Source organism: Felis catus, chromosome F2, assembly GCF_018350175.1.
Source record: "Felis catus isolate Fca126 chromosome F2, F.catus_Fca126_mat1.0, whole genome shotgun sequence".
Taxonomy (NCBI): domain Eukaryota; kingdom Metazoa; phylum Chordata; class Mammalia; order Carnivora; family Felidae; genus Felis; species Felis catus.
In genome coordinates, this window is record NC_058385.1 from 4,301,542 (window position 1) to 4,314,688 (window position 13,147).

At 38.5% G+C, this 13,147-nt stretch overlaps 1 protein-coding gene across 11 annotated transcripts in view; it reads right to left on the minus strand.

The window, feature by feature from the left end:
• PXDNL (peroxidasin like) overlaps positions 1 to 13,147 on the minus strand; it is a 454,660-nt gene that overhangs the window by 24,298 nt on the left and 417,215 nt on the right. For 10 of the 11 annotated variants that reach the window (XM_023248448.2, XM_045049994.1, XM_045049993.1 and 7 more), the window contains one exon: positions 12,770 to 12,899. In XM_023248448.2, the coding sequence (XP_023104216.2) occupies positions 12,770 to 12,899 (130 nt within the window). Of the gene's footprint in view, positions 1 to 11,004; positions 11,159 to 12,769; positions 12,900 to 13,147 lie in introns of those variants that run through there. The other variant, XM_023248451.2, reaches the window with a different exon arrangement.

Sequence of the window (13,147 nt, forward strand, 5' to 3'; positions counted from 1 at the left end):
ATGAGCATCATTAGCACTAGATCCTATATTCTCAAAAGACCTTTCTAGTGTGTATCTAAGAATCATTATGTTTTTCTCCCTAGTGAACGTTCCTTGCAGATTCTCTGAACTCTGTTATTTGGTGGGAAATTATAAAACAATTTCAAAGACTTGACCATTGTTCTTTATATGTGACAGAAACTGCTGTGCCCAAGAAAAATTTGGATACAAACAAGAGACCAAATTAGATGTCCTGAAGACGTAAAAGCAATGATTTATTTTTAAATGGTTATTGAGCACCTGCTATATGTCAGCTAGTCCTAGGGAAGACTACAATGATAAATATTCCTGGGTTTCTCTTCTTAAGGAGTCTGCAGTATAGTAAGGGAGAGAGGATTTGTGCAAAAATAAGTATGCTACAAGCCCATATGTTGTGTGTCATAAGAGCATACACACAATGGCATGGGATTTCAAGGAAAAACCATTATTTCTAGGGAAATGGAGTAGAAAAGGGAGTAATCAGGGAAGAACTTACAATTTAAATGGTACTTGTGCTAGGCCTTGAATAAAGATGGCATTTGGCTATGGGAGTATTTATGTACATGAGCATGTGGGCAAGGGGACAGTACATTTCAGCTAGAGGGAAAATATGTGAATGAAGTTAGGAAGAGGGGAGGGTGAACAGTGAGATTTTAACCTTGGAGGAAAGAAAAACATAAAACGTGAAAAAAGTTATTTGGAAATTAGATTTAAAAATGGGTCAGGACTACATTTTAAAGAGCCAAGAATACTCATGAACTTGGCATTCATGAAGGAAACAAAAAGTCTTGATGTAAAAATAATAAATAAATAAATAAATAAATAAATAAATAAATAAATAATAAATAAAATTGATCATGTAAAATATTTGACCACATTTGGGTTGAAGTAGGACAGCAGGATGGGCCTTTGGGGGTAATGTATTATTATAGTGGCTACGCTTGGGAAGTGACATCCATTGTTCGTTAATTTATTCATTACCCAATAGGATTATTAAGTATGCAGTATATGCCACCTAAACACTGATGAACTAAAAGGCTAAATCTACGGCTTCATGCAAGCAGTGAGAATGGAGACGATTGTAGGATAAATTAAAAATTATGATGGAGGCAGGAATGATAGGGTTTTAGAGTGACCAGATGTGGACTGAATTAGTCTTTGCCTGAGCAGGATCATGGGTGAACGAAAACCATAAAAATCTCTAGAGATGTTAGTGATTATGGTCTAGAAGACTAAGACAAAAAACAAAAACAACAATACTTTTATTTCTAAAAATACTGAGAACATGAAAACATTAGTAATGTTGAGTAAGTCCAAAACAAAACAAAACAAAAAAAAAAGGAGAGGCAATTCTAAGGTATGAAAAAGATATTTAGGTGACAATTTCTATCCTCAAGGAGAAAAGTATAGAAAAGCAAAATAGACAAATGACAGCAACACATCCATTGTAAATTCCTGGAGCTCAGGGGAATAAAGTATTTTCAAATGACAAAGAAACTATTTAAGGGAAATAGTCTGAGAACTATGTACCATAAATATAAGAGATATAATGCACGATGAAATTTTGTTCTGGACTTAATTATGAAGTCTTGAGAATAAGAGGCTGTTTGGTGGGAAGTCAAAAAACATGCTGGACCATAACTTTCTTTTGCCTATTTTCCCATGTGCTTATTGCTAGTGTACTGAAATACAATTTATTTTTATCTTTATTTATCTTTATTTTTAATTTATTTTTATCTTTATTTATTAATATATTTTATCTGTATGTTTATCTTGTGTATATTCTATCCTGCGACGTTGGTGGACTTACTTATTAATTCTTGGAATAGTTTGGTAGATTTCTTGAAATTTTCTAAGACCTCTTAGAAAATCATCTTAAAATAGTTTTCTTTCTTTCTTTCCAATTGGTAGACCTTTTCCTTTTCTTGCCTTATTACACTGGCAAGGACTCCCATCACTGTGATTAATAAGAATGGTGACAACGGGCATCCTTATGTATTGGCAATTCTAGAAGGAAAGCATTCAATCATTCACCATTTAGCCTACTACATTACAGTGCGTTACACTGATTGATTTTGAGCATTAAGCCAGTCTTGTATTCCTCAAATAAACTCCACTTAATTATGTTGTATAATTCTTTTCATGTATCGCTATATTTTATTTGCCAATATTTTATTAAAAGTTGTTGCATCCATATTCCTGAGGGATATTGCTCTGTGGTTTCTGTCTTTATATTGCTTTTGTCTAGTTTTTGGTATCAGAGTAATACTATTTTCAAAAAATGAAAAGTTTTCCTTCTTCTGCTATTACTGGAAAATTACTGTTAATTTTTCTTTAAAAATTGGTAGACTTCTCCAGTGAAGCCATCTGCACATAAGAATTTGGGGAAGAGATTTTTTTAAATTAATAATTCAATTTCCTTGGCAGCTATAAAGCTATTCAAATAATCTATTTCATATTGGGCGAATTGTGGTAGTTTGTGTTTTTCAAGGAATTAGTCCACTTGATCTAAGCTTTCAAATTTAGGTGTGAAGATTTTTCCTTCTTTTTGCACTGAATTTATTTAGTTGTTACTTTTCTAGGTTCTTGAGATAAAAATTTACATTGATTTGAGAGACACTTCCTCTTTTCTATTGTCTGTATTTGGGGCTACAAATTTCCCTCTCTGTGCTACTTTATGTTAATTTATGCTCCATTCTCATTCAGTTCGTTGTATTTTTTTTATTTCCCCTTGACACTTCCTCTTTGATTCATGGACTCTTCAAAAGTGTGTTGCTTCCTTTCCAAATATTTGGTCACTGTCCTGTTGCTTTTCTCTTATTTCTAGTTTTACCGTGCTGTGTTCAGAAGGCAAGCTCTCTATGACCTGAATTCTTTAAAATTTATTAATGTTTCTATTATAATCCAGAATAAAGTCTGTTTTGGTCCTGGAGATGGGCACTTGAAAAGAGGGAGTGTTCTGTTATGTTAGAGCGAGTATGCTATACAAATGATCCTACTGTTTGAAGACATTTTTGCATTCTTCTGAAACTTACTGACTTTTCCTTTTAGATGTTCTCTGTATCATTGAGAAAGGAGTGTTAAAGTTTTGAACTAAGCAGATTTGTCTATTTCTCTTTTCAGTTTTATTAGTTTTTGCTCCATATATTTCAAATATTTTCCAGTTCTCTTAACTAGTGCATGTATGCTTAAGACTTGTCTTCTTTGCGGTTGGTTCTTTTATCATTATAGAATATCCCTTTCTGTCCTTGGTAATCTTTCCTCTGAGATCTGTTTTCTCCAAAATTAACTTAGCTACTCCTGCTTTATTTTGATTCATGTTTGCATAATATATATTTTCTACCATTTTACATTCAATCTTCCTCTATTGTTACCTTGGAAGTTAGTTTCTTGTAGACAGCTTAGAGTTAGGTTATGCTTTTTATTTATTTTTATTTTTTTTTAATTTTTTTAACGTTTATTTATTTTTGGGACAGAGAGAGACAGAGCATGAATGGGGAAGGGTCAGAGAGAGAGGGAGACACAGAATCTGAAACAGGCTCCAGGCTCTGAGCTGTCAGCGCAGAGCCTGACATGGGGCTCAAACTCACAGACCGCGAGATCATGACCTGAGCCGAAGCCGGCCGCTTAACCGACTGAGCCACCCAGGCGCCCCACGTTATGCTTTTTAAATAGTTTGTTAATATCTGTCTTTCAATCGGGATATTTAGAATATTTACATCTAATAAAAGTATTGCTCTGTTAGGGCTTAAATATACCAATTTAGTATTTGTTTTGTTTTCTACTTGTGGTTTCTGTTTTTCACTTCCCTGTGTTCTTTTCCTTGAATTCCTGGTGGCTGCTTTAAAATCCCTCTCATATCATCGTAGTATCTCTGTCACTTGAGCGCTGGATTCCACAGTCTTTTTTTTTTTCTCATTCCATTTGAGATCTTCCTGGTTCTTGGCACGATGAATAACTTTCTATTGAATATGGACATCTTGAGTGTTATGGTATGAGAACTCTGGCTGTTATTTAAACCTTCTGCTGCAGGTGTTTTCCTCTGAAACTGCTCTAGCAGGAGGAGGGCAGCACACCGTTGCTGCCGTGTGCGAGTAGAAGTCTACGTTCCCCACTTGGTTTCTGCTGATGCCCAAGGGAGTACTCTTCATTAATACTATATGGAGTTGAGAGTCTTGGCTCTCCGTTGGGCCTCCACTTATACCTCACTAGCTGGGAAAGGTAGGTACGTTTTTTGACTGTTCCTCACCCAGCCTCCACTCACACCACCGGATGGGGAAAGGAAATGGTGATCTCATTACCACTGGGAAGCAGTGTAAGGTCCTAACTGTCCAAGAGGCCTCCTCTGACACCACCCCAGTGGGGAAGGAGAGGGGTGCCTCACCGCTACTGGGTAAGAGCAGAAGTGCCCACAGTCTCCACTGGTTTTGATGGTAGCCATCTACAAGGGATGCAAGTCCCTGTTTTCTGCTTGGCCTCCTAGGACAGTAGCCTCACCGGGGGAGTCAGGATGCCTCAATACAGCTGGAGTGGGTGGGAGTCTGGGCTCCTCACCGAGGAGCACTGCTGACGGTGGGTGGACTCACAGTTCTGTCTGTTTTGTTTAGCTGGGGTAGGGTGGTTATAGCCTGCGAGTTTTCTCTAACACTAGGCCGCCCATTTCCTGGTCTTTTGCCTAGAGAGAGCGAGGTTTCGTTCGGCCTTTCTTTCCTTCTACCTATTGTCATTTCGAAGTTGCCAGACTATTCAGCTCCAAACTGGGTTACGTGAGGAAAAAACAAAAACACTGAAACCCGGGAAACATTACGTTGTTCCTTGGGGCCCACGATCACTAGCCAGAAAACTTTCTTTTCTCCACCATTCTGAGTCTTCCTTTGTTGGTTTAAATGTGATGTTTAGGGCTTTTAGTCGTACATTTCAAGGAACAGATGGCATGGATAAGCTCCTTTAAAGACACAAAGTGTCAAAACTCACACAAGAAATAGATGTCCTGAACAGCCTGTATCTATTAAAAAATTAAATCAGTAATTTAAAAACCTCCCAACAAAGAAAGCGCCAGGCCGAGATGGAATCCCTGGTGACTTACACGGAAAGGAGAAATAAATATGAGCAATACTTCGCAACCCCTTCCAGAACATAGAAGCCAATAGAATACTTAAAGCCAAAACCAGATTAAGAACTAGGAGAACAGAAAGCTACCAACCAGTACCTCTCATGCACTGGGATGGTTAAATTTGCAACAACACAGCAGATTTAATCTAACAATGTATAACAACACTTAACGTATCATAATCACGTGTGATTCATTCATGGGAGACAAGACTTTTAACATCCAAAACCAGTTAGTGGAATCTATGATATCAACAGACTAAAAAAAAAAAAATCATTATGTTTATGATACCAGTAACAAAAGAAGACTTGACAAAATCCAACACTTACTCATGATGAAAACTCTCAGTAACCCGTAACAATGAGGAATTCTCACAAGTTGATTTTAGAAAGCTACAAAAATCATCATATTCAATGATGAGATTCAGGGTGCCGGTCACCTAAGACGGGGAACTCATTTCTCACCAGTCCTAGTCAAACTTTTACCAGAAGTCCTAGTAAATCATCTTATATTTCTTTATCTTACATTTACCATCTTACGGCATTAGTCATAATGAAATAATAAAAAAATAAATAGGGGCGCCTGGGTGGCTCAGTCGGTTGAGTGTCCGACTTCGGCTCAGGTCATGATCTCACGGTTTGTGGGTTTGAGCCCCGCGTTGGGCTCTGTGCTGACAGCTCAGAGCCTGGAGCCTTCTTTGGATTGTGTCTCCTTCTCTCTCTGTCCCCCCTCCACTCATGCTCTGTCTCTCTGTCTCTCAAAAACGAATAAAGGTTAAAAAAAAAAAAAATATATATATATATATATATATATAAAGGGAAAAAATAAATAAATGGTATATAGATGGAAAGAATGATACAAAATTGCCTTTATTCACAGATGACAGAATCGTCTATGTTGAAAACCCCAAGGAATTTAGAAAACCTCTCTCCTTCGGTGTTTTTTAGCATATTCACAAAACTGTGCAATCATCAGCACGATCGAATTTTAAAACACTGCATTACACCAAAACGAAACATTGTCTGCATCAGCATTCAACCTCCATTTCCCTCTCCACTCCCGGAGCCACTAGCTTTACTTCCTATCTGTATAGATTTGTTTTGTTTACAAATCTATAGATTTGTTTACAAGCCTTACAGCTTTGGACAGCTTGTGTATCGTGTGGTATGCGACATTTGCTGACAGGTCTGTTTCACTTAGCATAATGTTTTTATTTTTTTATTTTTTTTCATGTTTTATTTATTTTTGAGACAGAAAGAGACAGACCATGAACAGGGGAGGGGCAGAAAGAGAGGGAGACACAGAATCTGAAGCAGGCTCCAGGCTCTGAGCCGTCAGCACAGAGCCTGACGCGGGGCTCGAACTCACGGACTGTGAGATCATGACCTGAGCAGAAGTCAGACGCTTAACCGACTGAGCCACCCAGGCGCCCCGCGTAATGTTTTTAAAGGCTCCTCAGTGTTGTCGCATGTATCAGTACTCGATTCCTTTCTACAGCCAAGTAAATATTCCATCGCATCGCACCACATTCTGGTTGATCAGTTGATAAATATTTGGGTTATCTTCACTTTTGGAATAACACTACTCTGAATACTCATATACAAGTTCACATGTGGATCTCTGTTTTCATTTCTCACAGATAGGTACCTAGGAGAAGCTGAGAATTTTCTAAATCTTCAAGTTCTGGTTGCTTTTTGCTTAACATTTCCTTTTGCAATTTCTCTTTCTCCTTTTGCATTTTACTATAAGCAGGAAGGTTAAGTCAGAACATTCCTTCAATACTTTGCTTAGAAATCTCCTCAGCTAGATATCCAAGGTCATCGCTCACAGGTTAGAGTTCCACAAAACAGTAGGCATAAATTACCTAAGTTCTTTGCCACTTGTAACAAGGATCATCTATCCTTCCGTGTCCAATTACATGTTCCTTACTTCCATGGGGGATCTTACCAGAAGTACTTTTAACATCAGATTCACCTCATGTCATTTTTCTTATTCTTGATTACCTACTCTCCAGCCATACTTGACATCTTTCTGTTCCTTATGTATGTCACAACTTCCTTTAGCTTTCATTGTTTCACTTTCCATGGTTTGTTACATTAGTTAATGTTACATTGGTAACACTACCTGTCCCTTAATTCAATAGAAGCCTCTGGAGTATCTTTGATTCCTTTCTTTCACTCATCCTCATACACTTGTTCAATAAAGTGATGGATCTGGGTTTTCTGGAACAGTTATAATTTATGCTTTTCTTCCCCAGGCTAAATTATTATTATTTTTGCCCCCATTGAACTCATGAAAAGACTCACTTTGGCTTAATAAATTGCAATGGTCAATCTATTGCTCTGTATATCTCTCTTCATACCCGTTGGACTGTTTGTTTAAACGAATTTGAATTCAGACCAAGAATTTTGTCTTTGTGACCATAAGGTGTCTTTCTAGCTTCACATTCCGTCCTTCCCACCACCCAACCAATTACCAACTTAGAGCGAAATATACGTTCTTGCCTAAATATGGGCCATGGATTACCTATCAACTTATCATCAACTGCACCTTTCCACAGATCTCAGGAGAAATCTAGACAACCATACCCCAATCTCTTTCCGTGTATGGTTCTGGGTTAGTCCTACCCATGAGAGGCGCTCACGTAGGATTGGGATGGAGAGCAGTATTATTCTCAAGCACGGTTGTTAACAGGTACACAGGCTGACCTCGAGGCTTCTGCAAAATTGCTGAGATTCACTGTGGCTTCCAGGCAAACTCCTGTGGACCAAACAGCTTCCCGCACCTGATTCTATGACTTCTGTTCCTCTCACTTTTCCAAACAGTTGTGAAAACCTCTGACTTCTTGTATGAAAATCCAATATTTCTTGGAACAACTAGAGGAGTTTCTGTTATTTTCACTGAGACCTGACTTATACAATACATCCCCTTGGGTAATAAAATAAGCTTACAGTTTACATTTAATTTCAGAATTTCATCTTTCTATTGAAAAAAACCATAACAAGAAATAACAAACTATCAGAAACTATCAGAAAATAAAATTCCCTCTAAAATGTCATAAAATTGATGTGCTATTCCAAATGATTTTAAGTAAACACATGCAAATAGTTCAGTGAGATCTGTGCATCTCCCCTGTGCTATTCGTCAATACTCAAAATTAGGCACTTTTTGAGTTGGTCTGAGATCTGACTGCGTACGATACAATTTCTGAAAAGTTACAGAAAAATAAGTTGCCTGTCATGATTACATAATTCTGTGAAAATTTAGTTCCATATAGTAAAACAGGTAGACTCCATTTTTCTCACCTTGTGGCCCTGGAAATTGCATCAAAATATACAGGACATTTTCTTTTCTACAAGCAAAAGCTATATCTGCAAGATAAATTCCTAGCCTGTAATGTTTTAAGTAAATTCTAGCTCTGGCTAATGATGTCACAACGACAGAGGTATAAACAACATAAACCTCAACCATAAAATAATAAATACCTATATGATAGGGTCCTAGAAAAGGAGAAAATATACCCATTATACTAAAGCATTGTGGAAAAAGCATATACCATATGAAGACCACGGTTCAATTTTATTATGTCTTGACGTTTATACCAAAATATAGTATATGCTTATCTTATTAATTTTAAATATTAAATGCAACCTTGTCTACCTTATTTAACTTGAATAGAACTTGAAATAAGTGGTTTAAGACCCGATTTGGATGGCTTGGATTTCCTTTTAAAAATCTGATGGCTTGAGTCTGATATATGTCTTATTATACTCTATATTCATTCAACATGATACCAGGGATCTGAGATTTTGTCCCCAAGTTTCAACTATTCTTTATAAAGTACTTACTGTGACACCAATTTGAAAACCTCGCTCAGAGTTTACTTTTAATTAAAGGTATACTTTTTTAAATATCATCTCATTATTTATTATATACAACCACCTCCCCGACCAGACACCCTCCACAGCCAAGTAAATCAGGCACTATCAAAAACTGAAATAATTAAATGTTCCGAGTGTAGCTTTGGCTCTAATTATCTCTGCAATGGTCAGAATCATATTTAAAGGGCAAATATAATCCGCTATAATCCACCAACTACAATGCAGCTAGAATAGCATGGAATTTGCAGACCACTTTCATTACTTTGATTCTATCATGGTTAAGGGATCAACATCAATGCATATCTTTTCTAGACATTCCAAAGTCACCTAATAAATGTAAACGACAAACAATGGAAACTGTCAAGACTGACACTATCTCACAGCCCCGTAGACATAATGCACCTAGGGTTAGAAAGTAAAGGTCGAAACCCTTCGCTAATAATGAAGGTTGGAATCTTTTATCATAGACAAGGGACAGGTCTCAAGAACAACAATAATCTCCTGTATGAGGAGTACCACTATGGACTACTGTTTCCATATCCTGTTTAATCTACTTCTTCATTGTCTTAAATTTGACCAAGAAAAATACACATGACTTTATCTGGATGCTCATTTTTCATACATCAAAGCGTTTGAGTTTTGTTTTTTATTTATTTACAGGATATATTGCATCCATGTTGACGGGCAATAGAAAAGCCACAAAGTTGCACACGCTGCATCGTCAGAAATGTCTGTCTTCAGCGAAGAGGCTCACTTTCACCATTTCAACATTGAAACTCAGGTCTTTGTACAGTAATGACAGATTAGTAGCAAATCCTAAGGGCTTCTCCTATCTGAAAATACGGCTTGCCCTCAGCACTCCTGTCTTCTTCCTGTCCACCTCTGAGTGCCTACTGCTCTGGTCCTAGGTGTAGCTGTAGACGCTCCTGAGAGCCACCCAGGAAATGGGTTCCATTTATCTGTGTTCCATTCTCAACTCTTCTCCTTGTCCAATCTCCTTTACATGATCTGCATTGATTTCCCAATGCTGGTATTACGTCACAGTTGTTTCTTTATCCCATTTTTTACCTGTGAAGATTTTGTTAGGCGTCATTCAGCGCGCACGCAGCTCGGTGCACCACTGCAACGTCTTCCCATCTGTGGAAGGGAAACCTCGGACTTCTAGAAGAGCTCTCAGGACCTTTTAACTGCCTCTTCCAGCCTTGTCCGGTCCTAACACACCCTTTGTATTCCTGATAGCTCTGACACTCTTTGCATTACAACAAAAAGACTGCTTTTCAACAAGCACAGGAAAACCCTGGATGGCGAGTAACCTGTTCTGTGAGTGTTCCACAAGAACAGCAAACACTTCTAATAAATTTTAACGCGATAAACGAGCGATGTCTTGCAATACGAGGAGTACGTGATGCCGAATGTCACATGATCACAACCGAGCCCATGGTTCTTCTTGCTGGCTCGCCAGCTCTCTCTCTCTCTCTCACTGCAGGATTTTGGGGGATCATCACCCATGCTTGGAAGTTCAATCTCAGGCCGCGGTGTTTGTCAGTAATCAGTGATTTTTCAGAACGTTGGGGGGTGCGCACAACTGGCATTAGTATATTTTTTTGTCCCTTCAAAGGACCTATGGACAGTCCTTTGATTTTCCATACAAGAGTAAGCTTAGGAATGCTTTGCTTCATCCTAGGTCAGGCTGACTCTTCAGTCAGGCCCTTCCCTCTGCTGCCTGATTGTCAGTTACATTAAGTACAGTATATGACAGGAGTTGATTAATACTGTACTATAGTCAACATTCGTGTGAGCGTATACAATGGCCCATTAGTGATAGTGAAAGTCGTCCCATGCAATAGCCCTCCTTTCTCTTGTCTCCCTCACACCAGCCATGAAGGTTTTCAAAGGTAAGTGCAGGTTAAGTTATTTTTCTTTACGTTTTGTATTTTCTTTATTATTTTGCGCTATATTGCAGTATTGTAATCATTTGTATGTGAATATTTTTGGGTTGTGGAATGAATCATCTGAGTTTCTATTACTTCTTACGGGGGCATTCGCTTTGATATACAAGTGCTTTGGATCACAAACACGTTTCCAGAACGAATTATGCTCGCAAACCAAGGTGTCAGGCACAGAGAATCCAGCGGTGAGATCGTCCCAGCTATTAAGAAATTTACAATGGAATGGAAGAGACAGAGCAAATTAACAGGGAAAAACACTTTTTCTGGACAGATTTAGAGATAACGTGCGACCGCAGAGTGTTATTGGACACGTAGCAGGGCCAGCTACTGTAGTCTTAGGGTATCTGGGATGCTTCTAATCACTATAAAACATATCAAAGGTGTAATTATCACCAACAACGTGTAGATAAAATTGGACTGAAATGTTACTTATGGATTCTACCTGTGTCTGCAAATCCCATAAAAGAGGTTTATGAAAAAAAGAATTTCCTACATAAATAAATGGACTAGTGTTTAAAATCAGCAGGGTCCACCTTCTGCAGCCCAGTGCTAAGGACACTGTCTTGCCATTATAATTTATCTCTTCTACGACACGTGAGCTCACTGCAAATGAAACAGAGGTTCCCAGACTCAGTGATGTCCCAGAGTCCTAGGTCCCCTCAACCAGGCCAAGATAGAATAACTTGAACCTTTAAGAATAACCTTCTAGAAACAATGCTTCACATCTTTCAGATTTATGTTCAGATTGGACCCGTGACCGGACAAGTGGGCGTTCTGGTCACAAGGACGGGCACTGATGGGTAGGTAGAGCACTGAGGGGACCGTGGCTGCGGCCAGCCCCTCAGGGTGGCACACACAGCAAGCAGGTAATCTCCCATTTCTATGCGAGATGATATGTTTATGTTCACACGCAACAGTAATACATTGAGAGGGTTACTGTTCGCAAAGTGCCCCTGCCATATAATCTCATATGATTCTCATTACATTCCTGAAAGTCCAGAGGCCAGACACTTGCTCTGAGTGGTTACATAAATTGCCCAGGTCAGACAACTCGTAAAATCGGAAGTTCCTGGCAGCAGACCCTGGGTTCTTCTCACACCTCCCGCAGTGCTTTCTGCCTCAAGGCGCTGACGGTACAAAGGAAAGCATATACTAAAGCCAGTAACACTGAAGTCAAAGGAACAGCCAGCATGGCACCGTGCCTTGAAAGAGATCAGACTCCATGTCTGAATAAAACCATCGAATTGCCATTTCTAATCAAGCCAAATCTCTCAGTGGGTTCCTTCCCAAGTTTTAGGAAAAGCGAAATAAACCATGAGCCAGGACAACTGAGAAAATAAGCAAAAGTGTGGAAGCATGTGGAAATTTCATTTTCAACAATCACTTTTTCAGGAAAGGAAAGCCAGACAAAGCAGTAATCCCTAAGAGGCTTGCTTGACTCCAATCCAAAAAAAAAAAAAAAATTATAAGAAAAGTACGCGTTGTGCCTGTTACAAATTATCTACATCCACAGAGATGAAGAGAGAATCAAACACAACTATTTAGGGATGCACTGAGCAGGAACAGAGCCCCCGACACAGGAACCCTTGCGTGCGGAACACATCGGCATTTAGTAGACAGGATGTGGGTTTTACCCAAGTCCTCCTTCCCTGAATTCAACTATTACAAGGAAGCTCTCCACATATATAATAACCCCGTTTTATTATCCCGGTATTGTGCTATATACTTACAGAGTTATTGGTCAGATTTTTTTTAATCTATTTATTCCAATCTATACAATAAGGGCATATTATTTGGGCGTGGGAACATACCTGTTCTCTGAGAGCTTTGATGGTTTTTTGAATTTCTGCTGCAAAATTGCTGAAATCTTGGGCAAACTCTGTTTTTGCCAGAAACGTCACATTTCTACCATCTCCAACTACGGACAAGTGATCTTGTTGCCTGTGTGTACAAGAAGCAAATAAAACGCTGAAAAATAAAAGTTGCATGATAAAAAAAAAAATCAACAAGTATTCCTCAGGCATTGGAATGTACACGGCATTGTCACTGCTGCTCTGTGTGACCATCAAAAGAAAAAGATGTGACTGGAATTAGAAATTAAAATTAAATGGCACTTAAGGAGACAATCCAGAGTGTCACATCTGCTTCACATAGTTAAAATGATAAGGAAATGTTTCTTAGGAAATAAA